Source organism: Stegostoma tigrinum, chromosome 12, assembly GCF_030684315.1.
Source record: "Stegostoma tigrinum isolate sSteTig4 chromosome 12, sSteTig4.hap1, whole genome shotgun sequence".
Classification (NCBI taxonomy): Eukaryota; Metazoa; Chordata; class Chondrichthyes; order Orectolobiformes; family Stegostomatidae; genus Stegostoma; species Stegostoma tigrinum.
Genome location: NC_081365.1, coordinates 72153429 through 72176077, shown reverse-complemented (window position 1 = coordinate 72176077; position 22649 = coordinate 72153429). Strand labels below are relative to the sequence as shown.

Here is a 22649-nt window from a genome sequence, read left to right as displayed (position 1 = left end):
ATTAAAATCTTGAATTGGGAGTCCAATGAAGACCACAAATCCATTGTTGATTGTCAAAAAAAACACACATACTGTTGACTAAGGTCCTCTAGGGATGGAAACTGTCATTCTTACCTGATTGGGCCTACATATGACTGCATACTGAAGCAATGTGGTTAACTTTTAACTGCCCTCTAGCCAATTAGCGATTGACAGTAAATGCTGGCCCAGTCAGCGATACCTTCATGCCATGAATGATTTTAAAAAATCATCAAATCTGCTTCCATTGTCCTTTTAGGCCCTACGTTCTAGATCATAATTGAGGTTCCACTGTACATGAAATCAACTACCAAGAAATGTAAAATACATACAGCGCTATCAAATTCTTATAACTAACCCAACTTTCTTAGTGTATCTGTGCTTACAAAATTAAGTGTCTGACCTTGTCATCATTAGTTCAGTTCTTCTCTTCCAGATCCACCGAAGGACCATGGAGGATCAGCAATTACAAAGTATGTGGTTGAGATGTCAGTTGGTGCAAATGGTAAGACATTGTCAAATTCAGCATAGATTTTCTTTGAATTTGTATTTTGGCATATGTGTTTGATTTGCCTCATAAATATCAGGCACCTCAGGAAAACTTGGAAATGGTGATTCGGGCACATAGTCCGTGAAGAAGGGGAGGTGGTGACACATTGTGATGATTGTGCGCGTGTATATCTGAATATATACATCTGTCTCAGAAAGAAACTGTACTTCATGTATATTGATTTGGTACTATGGAAGACAACATGTGATCTTATATTCCTTATCATAGTTTGAGTGAATAGTCTTTTCCATAACATTGTAGGCTGATTTACTTAACACGGTACATGTATAAACATTACCAGCAATATTTCAGCTAGTAGACACAGAATGCAGCCTTGAAAAAAACCAGAGCTTTTTCTGCTAAATAATGTGATGTTGAACTTTAATCTTTGAGTTTAACACCAGATAAGTTAAAAGTAAAAATGTGCAGCAGTTTTCTTCTATGCAAAGGATACTGAAAATTTGGAACACTCAGATGAAGTGTAAGGTGGACGAATCTGAGATTATCCACTTTTTGGTAGCAAAAATATGAGGATAATTATCTGAATGGCAATAGATTGGACAAAGGGGAGGTACAACAAGACCTGGGTGTCCTTGTATACCAGTCACTGGAAGTAATCATGCGGTTACAGTAGGCAGTGAAGCTAGGCACATGGTATTTTGGCTTTCATAGTGAGAGGATTTCAGTACAGGAGTAGGAGCGCAATTGAACAGGGCCTTGGTGAGATCACCTCTGGAATATTGTGTGCTATTTTGGTCTCTTCATCTGAGAAAGGATGCTCTGGCGGTGGAGGTAGTGCACAGGGGTTTACTAGACTGACTTTTGGGGTAGCAGGACTGACGTGAAGAGAGATTGGATTGTATCTGGACTATATTCACTGGACTTTAGAAGAATGAGGGGGTGATCTCACCAAAACCTGTAAAATTCTAACAGGACTACACAGGGTAAATACACGAATGATGTTCCCAATGACCAGGCAGCCCAGAACCAGGAGTCAGTCTAAGAATACAAAGTAGGCCATTTAGGACTGAGATGAAGAGAAATTCACCCGGAGACTAGTGAGCTTGTGGAATTCTCTTCCACAGAAAACTGTTGAAGCCAAGCTGTTGGATGTTTTCAAAAGGTGGTATAGTCCTAGTTCTCAAGGGATCAAAGGCTTTGTGGCAAAATGGAAAAAATGTTCTGAGTCAGATGATCAGCCGTGGACATATTGAATGGCAGAGCAGGCTCAAAGGGCTTTCTTAATGTATATTTTAACTTTTTTAATGTTTCCAGTTTTCTCTTTTCTACATCCCCTCTCCTTTACTGTACTGTAGGTTACTTGGAAAAAAATGTGGATGCTAGGGAAATCAAAATTGACCGAACTAAGATCAATAGATTTTTGTTAAGTTGTTAAGGATTATACAGCAAAAACATGTAAATGGTGATGATGTGCAAATTATCGTGGTCTAAAAGAATGGTAAAATAGGCTTGAGGCCTTAGTGGCTAAATTGTCATGCTGTCATAGAAGGAAGTAGTTTTCTGATCTGAGAAATATCACCCTGATTTAGGAGCTTTACCTTTGGGACTGACACCATTCAGCTTGATGAACAAAAGAATTCATATGCAAAATATTATTGTTCCAGTGCATTTTGAGGTCTGCTCTTGAAGAAGAAATGAGTTATGTAGTTATTAGCCCATATTTTCCAGTGGCCAGATAGTTGTTAGCCCAGCATAGATTTTGATCATGCACAGGGACCCTGCAGAATTCCCATCACAGCCCATTCTGTAGGAATTGCCAAGGAAATTGAAGATTCTGTTGGTATTTTCAATATTCTTGGAACCTTTCAAAAGCATCCCTTAAAATCAGAGATTTCAGACAGTTCTGATGAAATGAAGTAAATATACAGCCTCCTGAGTAAATATTCAACTGACTTCTTATTTACATTACACTCCCAACTACAGCATCATCAGCCCACCCCCTGCTCACTCCAGATCTGATCTGCCTCTCACCTCCACCTCCTCAGACGTTGGACCATTGCCCCCACCCCCACCACCACTCTTAGTGGTAATTCCACTTTTGCTTTGGCAAATTCAGTTTTGAGTGGAGTTTGTGATAGGATCAACTCCTATCATATAGTGTGTTTGTGTGGTGTAAACCATCTTCCCAAGTTTGACTGAATACAACCATAGTATCAATTATATTCAACAAAGTTGCATAATATTTCATTGACCCTGTTGGTTAATCATGGAAAAGTTTCTGGAGAATTTATCATTCCAAACAGCATAACTTCACATCAATAAAGTTCATCCACCTTATGCAAGCTAGTATTTCTTTGGACGAGGTCCAGTATCTCATTAAAGAGCCAACTTTTGTGATATGTCATGCTTCACCAGTCCTCCCCCACAATCTTCTAATTGTGGAATTAGGTATGAATTTTCCTTTGCCACGATAATCAGTACCCTGTCTTTCTAATCACGATAGCTTAATCACAATAGGCAAGCTTGAGTTACTATTACATAATCCAATACAGTCATTGTCCATCATAAATTTAATCTCTTCCCTCACTTGGGTTAACTTCTGTGGGTTGTGTGCAAAGGGATTATTTTTGACTAACACACACACCTATCTGTTCTATTATCCATTATCCACTGGAGGGTCAGTCTGTGAATTTTCAATTTCTAATTCTTTCTCAAATCATTCTGATATTCATTCAATCCCCATTTCTTTCACCACTGTAAATACATTTATGTTCTTACAATCTTCCTAGTAAATCTATCCCTTTGACCTATTAATACTACACACATGCTGATTATTTTTTTCCGCCTCCTATCTGAAATATTCATGATACAATTCACGTCTTTGAGTTTCTTTTTGAACTGATAAGGTCCAGAGATACTTGCTTTCAAAATTGTTCCCCAAAAACAGATAGTAGTAATAACACGTTGCATTTTGCGGACTGTTCCAAGCTTTGGTCTTTTTATTTGCTGTAGTTTCCATTGTTTTTTGAGCACTTTGGTCACCTTGAATGCTTTGGTTAGTTTTTCTTGGAAATTTGACACTTAATTCAGAAATGCAGTTGCTGTGTTTTAGTTATGAATTTAAAGGGTCGGTCCTCTGACCTCCTGTTTGTATAGCCTTCGAACATGTAGCCTTTTTAATGCAGTAGAAGTATCCTTAATGAGAAGCAGTGCCAAGGGAATTAGGACATTCCTGACAAGAAACTGTCATCATAATTTGGTACCATTTTTCTATTGCTCCTTGAGATATTCTGAAGATGTAAAAATTGTTTTATTCTTCCCAAACTATTCACTATTTCTATGAATATTTTGATATTAAGTTTAAATGTTGATCTGATTGTATTTCTTTGGACAATCTGTATCTTGTTTAAACATTAAATTGAACCAACTTTTCTGTTACTATTTTTGCCGTAATTTTCCCCAGAGATAGTGGCCTAGGAGATCTCGTAAAAATATCCATAATTGTTGAAAAGATGCAGATTTGCCCATTTGGTGTTAGGTATTGCCTTCTACAATTTATCAAGGCCCTGTGAAATGGTTTGTTTTGAAAGCTGCTATCAGAATTAAAGGAGTGAGTTTAACTGATGGTTAGAGTCTCCCCACTACCTGACATGTTTGGTAAAATTTAACCGAAACCTAATGCAATCCTGGCCAAATAAAAATTCGTATTTTAGCCTGCGTTTTCCTAATCCTTAAGTGGCCCATCATTGGAATTTCATCAGACATTTATAAAATTTAATTACAGTATTGAAGTGGAACTAATACCTGATGGACTGCTGCTAATAACCATTGGCTGGTATTTGAGATGGACTCCATTTCCTTATCAGCATTTGTATTTTTAATAATAATATTTAGGTATTGATGTTGGTTCAGTTGTTGAGTGGGCAGTTTGTCACAGCTCTGTCAATTCAGATGCTCTGGATTTACTGTCCTGTGTACCATAGTACAGCAATACAGGAATACAATGAAAAGTGTACAAAGTCCCCATTTTCTGGTGCAATCTTAGTATGCATAAGACAGAATTAAAAACAATAGCAGAAGTAAAAGAACAGGAAACGTCCAGGTCACTCCCACATTTATGCCGTGAATTCTGTCCACCAGAAAATCAAAGCCACAAAGTCCATCCCTTAGTCTGCGACCTGCTCAGCCTCTGCCATCAGATACCCAGGTCCAGCCATGTCCTGGAACCACACCACAGCCGCTGGAACCATGTCACAATTCAGGGTTCATCTGTTGCATTTCTGATAAAGAAGACGGAGTAAATTTGTCAGCCTCATTCTGTTTTCCTTTGACATTATTTAAATTTTCAAAATAGTGTCAGATCACTGGATTTCCATGTCCTCTCTTTTCTTTGGTAAACTCATCCTCTTCCTGCCTAATTCTATTGCCCTGAGGTTTGATTAAACCTCAGCCAAGAAGAAAGCAGGATATTCCTCCTGTAGCAAAGCGGTTTCTTTTGCTTTTGCTAGTGTTTATACAATCTTGATGAGGCCTTTATGTTTGAAACAGACAGTAATTTACCAGGGCAAAATCACTTCCTTCTGTAGGGATATGCAGCACTATCCCAACTACAAATACTTCATTTACTAAGTCACTCTTTAATGCAACTCCGTTATAATGGGACCAGTTCCTAAACTCCATGTATACTTCAATTTACTAAGCCCACTACAGGATAAATGGCATTGTCAGCAAGCATCAGCAACTGGTTTGTTCCAGTGTGTCTCAGTATCTTTACTGGTGTACCTCCTTAATTAGAAGAATAAAGGAGTATCTCTCCTTGAAATAAAATATTCATAATCTTTAGTAGTATGATTCTGTTTGTCAGTTGTTGAAAAATAATTTTCTTGTCTGCCTGAGTCACCTCTCCCTTAGTAAGTTCCAAGCAAAAATGCTGCACTTGTTCTGTTGCTACAGTTTTAATACCCATTCCTTTTCTGGTGCACCCTTTTCAGTTCAAGGCTGACTTTCTTACCTCTTTTTTTGAGGGGTGGAGGGAGGTGCCAGTTGTAGAAAAGTCACCTTTGCTGAACTAAAACCAAAATCCCTTTAACCTCTGTTTTAAAGTCCAAATGTCCAAAATAATAAGTATTAAACTACTATCAAAAAACAAACACAATTATAACTTTTCTGACAAAAATATACAGCTGCTTATTGTAAGAAATTTGCTAACTGGTGACACGGCTATTAGAAGATCGAATCATAACCTATTTCTAATAAACTTTTTAGGAAACACATGGGATGTAGTTTATAGTGGAGCTACCAGAGAACATGTGTGTGACCACCTTAATCCTGGCTGTGTCTACCAGTTGAGAGTTTACTGCGTCAGTGAAGGAGGGCAGAGTCCGGTAATGTTGAGACTTATCATACTGGCCACATAAGTATCCCTTTGCTGGATTTTTAACTCATTTTATTACAATGTTAGGAATTGTAGTGTAAATTTGTTAATTTGCTTTTAAGAATAATTTTTGGAAAATCTTATAAGAAATCATATTAGCGGGATCACAAATTTTAGTGATGTATATCTTTCCCAGGTCTCAGAAACATTACTAGTGCAGACACCAGCAGTTCCCCCTGGTCCTTGCCAACCACCAAGACTTGTCGGTAAAGCACGGGCAAGAGAAATACAGTTACGCTGGGGTAAGAGCCATTTGTCACTAGACTGCTGAAAATGTAAGTATGTTTGTGAAGTTGATTGTATAGAATGAGTTTAGCCCAGTGATTAGAATTAATTTTTATGTTGATACGTGCTTAAGTACATAGCTGCTGATCATTCTTGTTCCACACTGATTCATATACTCAACAGAAATTGAGTTTTTCTTGGTGGAGCATCTTTATTAGAACCTTGCTTAGCTAACAATTCTTAAAAATTGTTTAAAATTCTTCAAAAATTTGTTTTCTCATTTTACTTTTTGTAAATACATTATTTGAATAGATGTTTCTAAATTTGTAATCCAAAACTGCAAGTATATCATTCATAAAGAATTCTCCAGTTGCCTAATGCTAGTAGTATTACTGCTCTGATGAAGTATCACCAAACTCAAAATGTTAACAGTTTTCACCCCACTGAAGCAGCCAGACCTGCTGAGCTTCTCCAGCAATTTCCATTTTTGTTTCAGATCTACAGCATCCTTAATTCTTTGTCTTTCTTTAGTGCCTAATATTAAGTCCTCTAAGTCTTTGTTGTTATTAAAATAAATGTCTACCTATACTAAATAATAGCAGAGTGCTTTGAGATTTAAGTACTTTAACTCACTTTTTGTCAGCACTGTAGCTTGGAAGCAACTTCAGCAGTTCTTTTGGTTTTTAAAAAATCTCAAGCTGGTTTTGGTATATGTTAATCAGGATACCATAAACATGTTTGACATTTGAAGTTCTAAAACAGCACAATGAGCTTCAAGCATCTACATTCCTTCCAAAGCAACAAATTGGCATGCAGGATATTTCCATCTGGACCCATTGCATAAATATTGCTTAAATTATGTAAATGTTTTAATTAGTCTTAAAGCTGGTAGTGGCTAAAACTGACTTAACGTATCCAAGAATAATCCTTCCTCATTTTAAAAGAAGAAAGACAAGTACGTTTATCTGAATCTTCTTTCTCTGTCTACTTAGTTTTAAGTTGCTCATCATTTAAAACTATTTTTCAAGTACAATAATTTCTGTTGAATATTTAATTCTACTGACAGCTGATACACAACTCTTAAAAAAAGGAACAAGACCATGTGTGAATTTATGTATTGACTCTACTTTCCTGCAGAAGCAAATATCCTTTGGTTCCTTCAGTGTAAAATAAAATGTGGAAATGAATTTTTCATATTACTTTTATCTCCTGTTCATGTTTACTTTTTACCTTGCTTATGTACTTTGGATGTGTATTTGAGACTTTAGCAGTTTAGTGATTATATAAAAATTGTAAAACAATATGTCAATGTCTGTATTATACCTGTACTCACTAAAATTAATATGAACACTATACTAAATTCCTCAGGAATTTGATCACAACAACAAGGAATTACACAAATTGCCCATCTTGGATTTCATTATGTCTAGGTTATTCAAGCTTATCAGCTCAATGAGGCATTTCATTTCAAAAGACCATAGATGGCATCTTAAAATTCCAATGTTCATTGTCAATTTGCAACAGTTCCCTATATGGATTAGTTGTACTTTGTTTGATAATGCTGTTGTGAAGTCTTGGGGTATTTTACTATGCTAAAAGTACTATGTAAATGTAAGTTGTTTCACTCGAAAGTGTACAAGCTTGATTTGTCTCATTAGGCCAACCTCCTATAATTGGCGGTTCTCCCATAATCGGTTATAGACTGGAAATGTCTGCATCAGACCTGACCGAACCCAAGGAGGTGTACCAGGGACCTGACACAGAATGTACAGTCAGCACCCTGCTTCCAGGAAAGATATACAGTTTTCGACTTCGGGCTGCAAACAAAGCAGGGGTAAGGTGTCAAGATTATGGAAAACTCACTGTAATGTCAAATATAAGTGTAAAGGTGCACATGGTCCTGCCATATTTATGTTGCTGTTGTAACATTGTTTAGTTCTTTGAGAAACATTGTTCTACACAGTAATCTATTGTTAGATTGGTGTAGCTCTTCACATGACATTGCCTCCTACAGGCTCAAACTTATAATTTAGTTATTTTTGAAATAATTATTTTCTGTAATGACATTTAGGATGCAGCAGCCGTAGTGTTCAAATACTTCTTCAGTAGTGATAGTTATGGGATAAATATGATAGTTCATTCTTTTGTTTGTTCCTATGGTTAATGGAAACAGGGATACAAATGAGTTGGTGCAGGAGGAAGGAAAAGTGTCTATCAGTTTTGTGATAGAGAAGGTAGGGTTGTCAAGAATTGGTACTGAGTAGTAATTCAGTAATTTTAGAAGACACCAAGATTACAAAAACAGGTTATCATAAAGGAAGCAATTTGTGAATCGCTTGTTACATTTTAGAGCTGTTTGAGTGGGAAATAACTTGTTCTTTATCATGAAGTGTGGGTTGATCAATCCACAGTCGACATGAGTTCTATTTCTAAACTTCTCAGTTAAGCTTAACATTTTGGAATTAAATATCTTGCATATTTTAACAAAAGTTGTGCAGTCCAAATAATTATTGTTTTTTTCACACAGTATGGTCCTCATTCAGAAAAATGTGAAATTTGTACAGCTGCAGGATGTCCTGATCAATGTAAAGTTCCACAACTTGTGTGTAAAACAGCCACCTGCGTACATGTCAGCTGGACAGTATGTATTATGTCTCCTTTTGCCTTATCAGTCTGGCAGCAAAAATTAAGTCCTTTTTATTTCAGTATTAATTGGATCATTTGAGTGTGTATATCTTCAGAGTAAAGATCAGTTACTGTAAACAACTTCTGAAAGTTGTAGGAAAGTTGTATTCAGGCTCCGAGTCATACCTGAAGATAAAGCACCTCCCACTCCCTACTGAAGACAGGTGTGCAGCATTCAAGTTGGATGACCTGGACCAATACAGAAAATCCAGATATCAACTCCTCAAAGCCATCGGGGACACCAGGAGGCAGTACTGGACGAAATTAGAGGCCCAGACCTATCAGACAGACTCCCGCTGTCTATGACAAGGACTAAATGACATTACAGGCTACAAACTGAGTATGTAAGATGGCGGACAAAGACAAGTCCCTACCTGACACGTACGATGCCTTCTATGTTCACTTTGACAGAATACCACTGACGTGGTGATGCCTGCCCCGAAAGCCCCTGGCACAGCTGTTCCCTCTATCACCTCTTCAGAAGTAGGTTGTCTTCCCGGGATCAAACTGAGGAATGAAATGGGCCCGGACGGTGTCCCTGGCTGTGCACTCAGTTCTTGTGCAGACCAACTGGTGCAGGTATTCTCTGACATCTTCAAACTCTCCCTCCTACAAGCTGAAATCCCTATCTGCTTCAAAAAGATCACCATCTTCCCCGTACCCAAGAAAACACATGCAGTGTGCCTTAATGACTACTGCCCAGCGGCTCTGACTTGAATAGTCATGAAGTCCTTTGAGAGGCTGGTCATGGCCAGCTTCAAGTGCAGTCTCCCAGACTGCCTCGATCTCCTCCACTTTGCCTACCGACATAACTGGTACACAGAGGATGCCATATCCCTAGCCCTGCACTCATCCCTGGAACATCTGGACAACAAAGGCACCTACATCAGACTCCTGTTCATTGACTACAGCTCCACCTTCACTACCATTATCCCCTCCAGGCTGATCTCAGAACTCCATGATCTTGGCCTTGGCACCACACTCTGTAATGGATCCACATAGGCCACAATCAGTAAGGATGGGTAACTGCAACTGCAACCACAACCCCCAAATTAATGCTGAACACTGGAGACCTCTACAGTGAATGCCATCTACAAGTTTGCTGGTGACACCACCGCGGTGGGACAGATATCCAACAACGATGAGTCAAAATACAGAAGGTAGAGGGCATGGTGCAATGAAAACAATCTGCCTCTCACCGTCGGCAAAACTAAGGAACTGATCATCAGCTCCAGAAAGAAAGGAGGAGAACACGCGTCCATCTGCATCAAAGGAAATGAAGTTGAGAGCGTGAAGAGCATCAAGTACCTCAGAGTGATGATGAAAGACGACCTGTCCTGCACTTCCCAGGTAAATGTGACGGTGAAAAAGGCACAACAACACCTCTTCTTCCTCAGGCAGCTCAGGAAATTTGGCATGTCGGTCAGGTCCCTAACAAACCTCTACAGATGCACCATTGAAAGCACACTGTCCGGATGCATGACGGTCTGGTACAACAACTGCTCTGCCCAGGACAGTAAGAAACTACAGCAGGTTGTATGTACAGCCCTGACCATCACGGAAGTCAACCTTCCATCCATGGACTCTATTTACATGGCTTGCTGCCGCAGAAAGGCTGCCAACATCATGAAAGACCCATTGCACCCCTGTAATGACCACTTACAACCTCTTCTGTCAAGCAGAAGGTACAGAAGCCTGAATACACATGAACAGGCTCAGAAATAGCTTCTGTCCAGCTGTTATCAGGCTGTTGAATGGACTCTAGTCTCAAATAATGTAACTTGCAATGTAACCTATAAGCCTCTGTGTCTTTTTGATCTGGACATCCTTTGCCTGCATGTGAGCTGCCTATACCTTTCATAAACAAAGCTTTTCTCTGAAATACACATGACAATAAATCAGTCACCTCAGAGCTCTTGGCCTAGAAATTAGTTTAAGCTTTTAAACGCCAAATAAAATGATCTCTATTTCAAAGAGGTCCAAGGATCGCGACAATTTAGAACTTGGGTCTCAGCATATGATTGTAGTAAGCATCTGTTGACCATCATTTAATGTTCTGAAGAATACAATTTCCAGGTGGTTTTTGCTAAATACTGGAAAGAATGGGAGATAGCAGGGAGGAGTGCTGACTGTGACTGCCTCGACTGTCAAAAGGCTTGTTTGACTAAGGATTTTTTTTTTCCAAAAGAGGCAGCTTCTACTAGTGGCTGCTGCTAGCTAGAATGCATCATGTCCAGAAAATTTGAGTAGAGTAAACTCAACTTTGCGACCTAAGTTGTTTGCTATGCTTTTTTGTGCTGTTTGACATTCAGAAATACCTTACATATTTATATACTTCATTTTGTTCTTGCAGACCCCAGCTGGTAATGGTGCTGATGTGACAGAGTACAGGCTGGAATGGGGAGTTGTGGAAGGTGTCATGCAAATATGTTATTGTGGCCCTGGTCTAAATTTTGAAGTGAAGGGGCTTTTGCCAGCCACTACATACTTCTGTAGAGTGCAGGTAATTGCGAAACTATTTAGAATGGTACAGTTATACAGCACGGAAACAGATCCTTTGGTCTAATTTGTCCATGCCAACCAGATATCCTGCCCTGATCTCATCCCATCTGCCAGCATTTGCCCCATATCCTTCTTAAATCCTTCCTGTTTATGTACCCATCAAGACAGCTTTGAAATGTGATTTAGCTGCCTCCACCACGTCCTCTGGCAGCTTGTTCCAAAGCAGCACCACCCCCTGCATGAAAAGTTGCTCCTCGGCTTCCTTTTGGATCTTTCCTCGCTCATCCTCCAGTTTTGGACTCCCTTACCCTCGGAAAAAGACCTTTGCTATTCATCCTATCTATGCCTGTCATGATTTTATAAACCTCTACAAGGTTACCCATCAGTCTGTGATGCTCAAGGGAAAAATGCTCCAGCCTATTCAACTCCGTCCTCTAGCTCAAACCCTCCAAGCCCAGCCACATCGCTATGGATCTTTTCTGAAAGATTTCAGAGGTACAGGTATAGAACCTGAGGATGTGCTGAGGACAAGCAGGTTATGTGCACATAGAATTTAAACTGGCATTGATGTGAATATAAAGTATAGGTTAAGGTGTGGGAGATGGTGTCATAGTGGTAATATCACTGTACTAGTAATCCATATGCCCAGGCCAGTGCCCTGAGGATAAGAATTCAACTCCCACAATGGCAGCTGGTGGAATTTAAATTTCATAATTGCGACTGTGAAATCTGTCTTTGCTTGTTGGAATAATTCCAAGATAAGATGCATCAGTACTAAATCTGCCTTTGAAAAACCTAGCTTAAATGAAAAAAGTTAATTGCCTTTTTCTTAATGTCCTTTGCTTCAAAAGAGTTACTAAATATATTTTAAAAATGCTGATGACATTAAGGAGTTACTGCATAACATACTTCTCATTTGCTGAGGAAAATAGACATCCTAGGACCCCTTTTCAAATATTGCTATTTGTGTGAAGCAGAACTTTCTGTTCTATAATTAACTTGCTTTTTAATGCTTTGAACTTGTGGTCTTTTAAATTACATAAAACTAAAATAACAGATTTCTCTTTTCCTATTTGATTTCATATATTATGTGCTTCATTTTAAGACTGAAAAACCCAGTTTTCAGCATCAATGTAAAGACAGAGTACTGGAAACAATTTTCAGATTCGTACCATCTTTAGAGAGAAAGAGATTTAACTTTTCGAGTGAGGTTTGACTCTTCCTCAGAATAGGTTTCTGCACATTGTCCATAACTCTAACACCAGGAGTCAGTTTTCTGGTTCTTTTCTGCACTGCTTCCAACCCCTACAGACCCCCTGTGTGACCAGAACTGGACATAGTACCTGGATGTACTCCAATCAGTGCACTCTGCAGCCTGAGAGTCAAATTTACAAAGGCTAATGATCTCTTTCACCTCACCATTGTTTCAGCATTGTTCACAGGGGTCATTCCATTTTTGTTCCTATGTACAATGCTTTACACTTTGATCATATTCATTTTCACTCATTGTATTTCTGAGATGTTTTATCTGACTCTCAGTTCCTGAACTTCCTTTTTTTCCCTTTGAGTCTGATCATATTTGCAGAAAATGTCAATTTGTATCGAGTTCCTGAATTCAAATAATGATAAGCAATAAGCATTTTAAATTCAGTATTGTTTATATGCCCAAATCTATTCCAATATAAAGTGCTGTTTTCAGTCAATTTCTTAGTTATTCCCAAGATACATCCTCAGTAGAGATACTAAGATTCTCTTGCAGTGAATGTTGAATTTTTAAATGGACTTTATTCAGTCTCCATCCCAGTAAACTATATAACCTTTAACCAGTGTGCGCTGATGCGCAGGGATCCTTCATTATATTCTCAGAACAACTGTTCTGTTGTCAAAATGGTTTATTCTGGAATTTCTATACACTATTTAGGTTGATTTTTCTACCTTCTACCACCTACCACCCATTCATGACACCAGTCAATCTTTTCCAATCCCTTTGCCATTTTCAGTAACTTTGAAATATTTCAGGCACTTTGTTTCCAAGTAGAACAGCCCACATTATTGTAGTTATTCCTCCTGCCTCAGATCTCAAACGCTAGATGTCAGCTTCATGAGTGTCCTCCGTAACCTCTGATAGTGGAATGTTTCGCCTTGTGTCCAGCAAATCAAACTGGGCATTGTACTCATGATGTAGTTTGACCTTGGTACTGTACAGTCTCTTCATAATTTCCTGTAACTGATTATTGCTTGGACTGTATAGCCCCAATGGCCTGTTGACTTGAAGTAATATTTCTCGGCATCTTATGGATACATTTACCAACAAATCCACATAGATAAACCTGCGTGGTGTACCACAAGGATCTGTTCTGGGTATTATTCTATTTGTGATTTTTGCAAATGATTTGGATGTAGGAGTGAAAGGGTGGATTAGTAAGTTCGCAGATGATACGAAGGTGGATTGAGTTGTGGATAGTGCGGAGGGCTGTTCTAGGTTACAAAGGGACATTGATAGGATGCAGAGCTGGGCTGAGAAGTGACAGATCGAGTTTAACCCTGAAAAGTGTGAGGTGATTAATTTTGGAAGGACAAACTTGAAAGCAGAATACAAGGTCAACAGAAAGATTCTTGGCAGTGTGGACAAGCAGAGGGATCTTGGAGTTCATTGCCCACAGTTCGCTGAAAGCTGCCACCCAGGTGGATAGAGTTGTTAAGAAGGCATATGGTGTGTTAGCTTTCATTAATAAAGGGATTGAGTCCAATAGCTATGAGGTTATGCTCCAGCTATACAAAACCCTGGTTCGGCCACACCTGGCGTATTGTGTCCCGTTCTGGTCGCCTCATTACAGGAACGATGTGGAAGTGTTGGAAAAGGTTAAGAGGAGATTTACCAGGATGTTGTCTGGAATGGAGGGAAGGTCTTATGAGGAAAGGTTGAAAGAGCTAGCCTTTTCTGTTTAGAATGATGAAGGATGAGAGTTGACCTGATTGAGGTGTACAAAATGATCAGAGGTATAGAAAAAGTGGATAGCCAGAGACTTTTTCCTTGGGTGGAAGTAGCTATTACGAGGGGGCATAGTTTTAAAGTGAGTGAAGGTAGATATAGGGGAGACGTCAGAGGTAGGCCCTTTATTCAGAGAGTGGTAGGGGCGTGGAATACATTACCGGAGCAGTTAGTGGAGTGGACCTCATTAGGGGCATTTACGCGGCTATTAGATAGGCAAATGGATGATAGTATAAGGTAAGGTTGGAGGTTAGATAGGTTTAGGGTAAAAGTTCGGCACAACATCATGGGCCAAAGGGCCTGTGTTGTTCTATATTCTATGTTCTAAATCGCTTACCTTTTGTTATTTTAACACCATATTGAGTTGTTTTTTTCTGTGTTGTTGCATTAAGTTACATCTGCCGTAGTCCTCTGCACTATTTTGTTTGAAAATTCTAAGGTGACTTCTCCAATGTCACTGCAGCATGTAGTTAGCTGCTATTCTGGAAGTTCTGCATCGAAGCCAGATCATAAATTATAATACTCTAAACAATATTGAACTTGCTGAACCTGGGTGCATCCTATTCAGTACTGGCTAACACCCAGACATAATCTTCCAATGAATATTAAGTATTTTCTACATTTCAGCCACTACCTCTTATTCTTTGTTATGTTTTACATTAAATCCCTACAGTTTTGAATGTAAATAAGTTTTTTATAGAACTGAAGTAATTAAGTGTTGTTCTCAATTATACTAATTGAGTTTGTAACCATTAACTGGAGTGAACTGCTATGTCTTAATGTCAGTGATTCACAGCACATTATTAAGAACTGAACAAGTATCAAAATATAATAATGGATGTTAAAAGGGAAAATAAAGTTTTTTTTGTGAGTTAAAAGCCAAACAGCCTTTAAGAGTATTGTATGTTGCATGTTATTAACTTTCAAACCTCTCTTTCCAGGCGTTGAATGTTGCTGGTGCAGGTCCTTTCAGTGATGTGGTTGTGTGCATGACTCCACCATCTGTTCCAGCTGCTGTAAGTTTTCTGCAAATAATGGATGAAGACGAACTTGATATGGCACTTAACTCCCCTTCAACTTGTCTTGCCATACAGTGGGAAGAGCCACGCAATAATGGTTCTGAAATCACAAACTACAGTATAGACTTTGGTGACAAGCAGCCAATAACAGTAGACAGGACGATTAACCATATCATTCGAAATCTGCAGCCAGATACAACATACAGGTATGTTGGATTCCAAGGATTCAGGTCGTACTTAGTTACTCTACATTGTTTGATTATATGCCAAGAGGTGTCCCACTGTGGTTTAAGTTAGGTTTTAGTCTGCAACTGTTGAAGCCAGTGTTTGTTTTTATAAACCTTTTTAAGAGTCTGTAACAGTCCTTGTAAGCAATTTTGATAGTTAATTTGGAAGATGAAATGTTACGTTATCTAAACTTCTAAGTACTTGCATTTTACAATCTGATTTGAACTTTACAGTTTTCAATTTCTGATTGATTCAATAATTGTACCGAGATATTTGTATCACTCCCTTTTTTTGTTATATTTTCCCTTTTTTGTTATTTTTTTTAACCATAAATCTACTTTTCTCACTATGTCCTCCCTGTCATTCGTATTCACATGTTAACATAACACACTTGCTGATTTTTGCTGAGCTATAACCGTACCTGCCAAAACATTTTAGGGGTGTAAACCTCTTTTGGCCATTTCGTCTGTCTAACCAGCTATCAAATGAGGAGAAATGTCTTTTGGACTTTAACCTCAGTAAAATTCAGCACTGAAGTATAGATTCCTTGTTAGATTCTTAATTGGAATCAGAATCATTCTCAAGCTTTTTCATTTGCTTTTCTATAGCTAAGTCATATTCTCTAATTTCCCTGTCTCTTTAGAGCTTAAGTTATTTTAGTTTTAATTGTAACTCCTTTCAAATTAATCTTTCTTCTTCCCTCACTCTCCATTTGTCTATTTTTAGAGCCACTACAGTTTGGAAACGGGCATTTCGGCCCATCCAGTTCACACTTTGAAGAGCATCTGACCCAGACTTGCCTTTTTACCCTATCCCTGTAACCTTGCAGTTAGCATGGCCACTCCACCTAACTTTCACATCTTTGGATTGTGGGAGGAAACTGGGCCACTCGGAGAAAGCCCATGCAGACACAGGGAGAATCTGCAAATTCCACACAGCCGGTCACACAAGGGTGCAATTGAACCCAAGTTCTTGGTGCTGTGAGGCTGCCATGCTAACTACTGAGCTACTGTTTCTTTGTTCTGTCATTCCAATTTAACTCCTCTTAACTCTATGTCCTGTTCCGTTGTTTTATCCTTCTGTTTTTCTTTTAACTCAAGACTTTTCACTAACCATATCCCAGCTAATTCTTGCGTCTCACGTTCAGGTTTCTCTTGTAATTCTACTTGAGTTCTTGGTTCTAGCTTCAATTTATTCACTAATTCTCTGAGTTTGGCCATTGTCAAGTATTTTAAACAGTCCAGTGTGATATCTTTCACTCCCAGAAAACTCTTAGTAACATTCAAAGCCATTGTCAAAATCTGTACAGTAAACTCTGCTACAACATACCTGTTTTATATCAAGCACCTCCACATACACATCTCTTGAAAAGAGGCACAGATCTGTCTTAATTTCAAAGAACTGAACTCCAAAGGAGCCATCACTTGTTACGATCACAACTAATGTTACTACTGCACAAGCAAAATACAGAATAAAATCTGGCATGGCGGAAGTCATTTTGTTTTGTTCCTTTTTTTTAAAATCGGGGGCTGAAATACCAGTAATGCAGATTACATATTTGATTTTAACAATTAAACAGAAGTTTGTTCTCCAGTTTAAAAGGTTTCTAAAATTGTAGCAAAACAAATTCCCATCCACTCAGACAGTCATTTTATAGGTACTCAAAAACCAGAGACACATCTTTCCCTATTCAATCTGTAGGTCTTCTCGGTTCCAATTCTAAGCTATGTGGTCTTTTCCCTGGAATATTCACACAATTGAGATCTTAGAACTGTTCAGCTTTTAATAAACAATACAAATTGCTAACGTAACAGTCCTACTGTGGAAATTTCACAAACTAAATTCTTTCACTGAGTTAACTTTTTCCCTTAACTGTTCTGAACAATCTTTTTGTTGGAAAAACTGAAATGGCATCTGAGCCCAGTCATATTGTCTTAAAGGGTTCAATTGCACCCTTGTGTGACCGGCTGTGTGGAATTTGCAGATTCTCCCTGTGTCTGCATGGGCTTTCTCCGAGTGGCCCAGTTTCCTCCCACAATCCAAAGATGTGAAAGTTAGGTGGAGTGGCCATGCTAACTGCAAGGTTACAGGGATAGGGTAAAATATGAAACAGTAGCTCAGTAGTTAGCATGGCAGCCTCACAGCACCAAAAAAGTCTTCCAATGCAATCAAACTACCATTTACACTGCAGGAGCCATGTATTGGTTTAAAATTTTGGTTCCAAAAAGATTGAACCAGTTGATTTTTAAACCTGTAGCACAAATAGATGGTAGCCAGTCTCTGTGGCACAATTGGTTAGCGCATTTGGCTGTTAACCAAAAGGTTGGTGGTTTGAGCCCGCCTGGGGGGGGGGGCGAAGTTCAAGGGCAGCACGGTAGCTAAGTGATTAGCACTGCCACCTCACAGCGCCAGGGACCCGGGGTCAATTCCACCCTCGGGCAACTGTTTGTGTGGATTTTGCACATTCTCCCCGAGTCTGTGTGGGTTTCCTCCGGATGCTCCAGTTTCTTCCCATAGTCTAAAGATGTGCCATCTAGGTGGTTTGACCATAGTGTTCAAAGATGAGTAGATTAGGTGGGTTATAGGGGGATGGGTATGGGTGGGATGCTCCGAGGGTCAGTGTGGACTTGTTGAGCTGAAAGGCGTATTCCCACATTGTAGGGATTCTATGGTTCCATGATGATCAAATAGACCAACACCCATATGCCACTAGTTTGAAACCCAAGCACTTTTTCAAAAAATATCTATAAAAAACTTTTGTTGCATACTGTATTTCTGCAACTATGCAAACTGAAATTAACTACACTTCGCCAAAAGCAATCACTCGTCTCACTGTGGTAAGTAGTAATTTATCTTGCTGTGTACACTTGAACAGCGGACAATACAACATAGGAACAGGTCCTTCAGCCAACCTTGTCTGTGTTAACCATAATGCCTTTCTAAGCTAAAGCCATCTGCCTAAACGTGATGTGTATACCCCTGTTCCCTGCCTGTTTCTGTGTTTGTCTAATTACCTCATAAATGTTGCTTCTTCTACTACCTCCCTTGTCAGTGTGTTCCAGGCATCTAACACCTTGCATGCAAAAAATACTTGGTTCACACATCTCCTTTCAGCTTTCTCCTCTCATCTTAAACCTATGCCCTGTAGTTGACATGTCCATTCTGACCATCCACTCTATCCACCCATCTCATAATTTTATATACTTTTGTCAGGTCACCTCTCACTGTCTAATGCTCTTGTGAAAATAGCCCAAGCTTATCCAACACCACCTAATAGCTAATACACTCAAGTCAAGGCAGCACCCTGGTAAGACTCTTTCGCACGCTCTCCAAAGTGTCCACATCCTCTTTACAGTGTGGTAAGCAGAACTATATATGATACTCCAAATGTGGCCTAATTAAAGGTTTATATAACGCAACATGGCTTGCTAACTTTTATACTCAATGCCCAACTGATAAAGGCAACCATTTATGTGTCGTCTTTACCACCTTATCCACTTGTGTTACCATTCTCGGGGAGCTGTGGACTTACACCTGAAGTTCCCCCTGTATACCAGTACTGCTAATGGTCCTGCCATTTGCTGTATACTTTCTGCTCAAATGCATCATCTCACACTTGTCCAGATTAAACTCCATCTACCATTTCTCTGCTCAGCTTTCCAGCTGATCTACATCTTGTTGTATCCCTTGGGAATCTTTCTTACTGCCCACAAATCTACCAATTTCATGTCATCTGCAAGCTTTATTTTCATCCAGATCATTTATTTATATTACAAACAGCAGAGGTCCTAGCACTGAACCTTGCGGAAAACCACTGGTCAGGAAAACATTCCTCTACTACTACCGTCTATGTTTCATGACCGAGTCGATTTTGTATCACCATGGATGCTAGCGAGTTTTGAGAAGGTTTGTAGCTCAGGTTGAGTTTCTGGATGTGAGTTTGCTCGCTGAGCTGGAACGTTAGTTTTCAGACGTTTCGTCACCATCCTAGGAAACATCATCATTGAGCTTCCGATGAATTCCTAGAAGCGTGGCATTCCACCCGGAACTCCATCAACAAACACATTGATTTGGAGCCAATCTACCATCCTCTGAGGAAAAGAACAGGAAATGACATCACCAACGCAGGAAATGATGTCACCAACCCAAGGAAACCTAAACAGATAAATAGAAAGCGGGACATAACACCAGCGCTTCATCGGAGGCTCACTGTTGATGTTACCTAGAATAGTGATGAAACATCTGAAAACTAACCTTCCAGCTCAGCGAGCAAACTCACATCCAGATCACCATGGAGCCCACGTGACTTAATCTTCTGGACCAGCCTATCATGAGTGGCCTTGTCAGAGATGCCTTATTCGTAAAGTCCGTGTAGTCAGCATCCACTGCTCTTCCATCATCAACTATTTTTCTCACTTCTTCACAAAACTCAAACAAATTTGAAGGACAAATCCCTCTCAAAGCCATGCTGACTATCTTTTATAAGCCCATTCTTTTCCATGTACAGATAAATCCTGTCCCTAACAATCTTTCCCAATAATTGCTGTGCGACTGATACAAGGCACACTAGCCTCTAATTTCCTAGATTATCCCTGTTGCCCTTCTTAAACAGTCGAGAAACACTGGATGTTCTCCATTTTCCGGCGACCTTGCCTGTGGCTAAATAGGATACAAAGATCGCTGCCAAGGCCCCAGCAATGTCCACCGTAGCCTTCCTCAGTGTACTTGGATAGATCCCATCAGACCCTGGTGAGTTGTAGATCCACCTTTATGCTTTTCAAGACACCCAATGTCACTACCTCCTTAATAATGACATGCCTGAGAATATCAACATATCCCTCCCTGGTCTTACCATCATGTGTATATGACTGTGTATAAGTATTATAAAATCTTGCAACTGATATTTCATCTAACCTGGACTAATCTAAAATTATGCAATAATGGATACAAGAGAGTGCGTCAGTATTTTAGCATCAAAATCATTTTTTTTTTCACTTTCAGAATACGAGTACAGGCTGTAAACAGCATTGGACCTGGTCCTTTCAGCCATACCATTAAAGCAAAAACAAAGCCACTGCCTCCAGATCCACCTCGACTTGAATGTGTAGCCTTTAGTTACCAAACCCTGAAGCTGAAATGGGGAGAGGGGACTGCAAAGGTTTTGGCATCGGATGCCGTTCAGTATGTCTTACAAATGGAGGACAAGACCGGGAGGTAACTTCAGAATCTGTTTCTAATGGGTGCCACTAAAATGGCCAAAATGAGATGTATGGAAGTTGCACAAAATGACTCTGACTAATCATCTTTTTGTTCCCTTTCCCTTGTGCTGTGGATAAATGCCGAGCTTCCAAAGGTACTTCTTTCTGATGGAACTGCCACAATTAAGAATGTACTGTGTGAAAGTGTGTGTACTGGCATCACATTTCTTCTTCCCATTGATTCATGCCATGGTTTTGTCTTAAAATGTAAATGAATACTTTAAAAGCTGCTTGATTTTGGATGAATCCCATGTTCCATACATTAGGGAATAACTATATAGTTCCATGAACATTGTATGTTGGCCATGGTGCAGCAACCTATTAAATTGATTTCGAGGCCTGACTTCTGTACATGAGCATGCTATAAATAAAAGTGTAGACTAGTGTAAGTAATTTCTGTAAATTATTCTGTACATGAGCATGCTATAAATAAAAGCACAGATTTATGTAAATAATTTCTACAAATTATTCTTAGCAGCTAGTAATTCACTTGCATAGCATTCATATTTATTGGAATTCCATTGTCAAACCTTCTTCTCACAAATTTATTATGGGTTATAGAGAACCATGGTGACTGCATTCAAAAGCCTTTCTAAAGAATAAAATGTAAAAATGTGACTGGGAAAGCAAGGATTTGCTTAACATATTTAAACAATGAAAGTTGAGAAAATTTCAGCTAGGAAGAAGAAAATTGGCACTGATATGATTGTCCATGACAAATAAGACAAATTTCAGAAGCAAAATGTTAAAACCAATTGCACGCCATAAAGAATTCCATTTAAAAATAATAAGAACCAGCCAGGCATCAAGGGTGCATTACAGCCATAAGTTAGTCTTAAAGAAGTCTTTTTTTAATAAATGAGGAAAAACTGCGTGTTAATACTTGGTGGAGGACAAGTCCGAAATGCTCCAGAATTTTGCAGATGCCATTAATACCTGGGTGATCTTTCAGGTATTCAACGATATACAAAGGACCATGTCACACACACAAAGTTCAAAGACTCAATGAGTCAACATGCTACAGATTTAAAATTCAGGCATGTAATGAAGCAGGTGAAGGACCCTTTTCTGACGTTTACACTTTCACAACTGCCAAATCTCCCCCATCTCCTATTAAAGGTAAGTGCTTATTGATTTTTTAAACATTTGGTTATCTTAGATCATTAGACCGATAGATTATATTTAATGTCAGTATAAGCACCAATTGTGTCCATTTTCAGCTTTTGAAGTTGTCAAGAGTAGTTCTTCAGTAACCTCAAAGAATTTTGCCAGTGTCCCATTTTAAAGGCCTGAAAAGGCAAACAGCGTTTTTCTCCCCGAGTTATCTCGCCTTTTAAATTATGCCAATTATTTCACCTTTCCCATCCTAAATGCAGATTCATTCACCTGTTGTTTCCAAAGAGCGGTCCTTCAAATTAGAGTATACCCATCCAATTTTGGTGACTTCTCCATGATGACTATGAATGTCACTCAGTAAACAATCAGTAGAAAATACATTTGTAAGAGGAGGTTTTTCAATCTCCAGGTAAATTGCCATTCCTTAAAGAATAGAAGAGCAGATCAAAAGATCCATCACCCTAGCATGATCGTGCGTGCCTTCTGTGATCTGGTTCTTAGCATCACTGCTGAAAAGCTGAAATTGCTGTTCAGTTCTAGGTGCTACCTGGCCTCAAAAGAAAGAGATGGATTTTATATCCATGCAAAATGCATAGCCACAATGGCTGCAACCTGTTGTTTACAGTCAAGCAACACAGTCTCCAGGGACCTTGCCTTTGGC

At 39.1% G+C, this 22649-nt stretch overlaps 1 protein-coding gene across 4 annotated transcripts in view; it reads left to right on the top strand.

Moving 5' to 3' along the window:
- The window catches only part of fndc3a (fibronectin type III domain containing 3A), a 196854-nt gene that overhangs the window by 152023 nt on the left and 22182 nt on the right, over positions 1–22649 (top strand). For all 4 annotated transcript variants that reach the window (XM_048540247.2, XM_048540250.2, XM_048540249.2 and 1 more), the window contains 9 exons: positions 455–523; positions 5795–5913; positions 6100–6205; positions 7847–8022; positions 8716–8829; positions 11227–11376; positions 15309–15592; positions 20616–20828; positions 21825–21991. In XM_048540247.2, the coding sequence (XP_048396204.1) occupies positions 455–523; positions 5795–5913; positions 6100–6205; positions 7847–8022; positions 8716–8829; positions 11227–11376; positions 15309–15592; positions 20616–20828; positions 21825–21991 (1398 nt within the window). The remainder of the gene's footprint in view (positions 1–454; positions 524–5794; positions 5914–6099; positions 6206–7846; positions 8023–8715; positions 8830–11226; positions 11377–15308; positions 15593–20615; positions 20829–21824; positions 21992–22649) is intronic.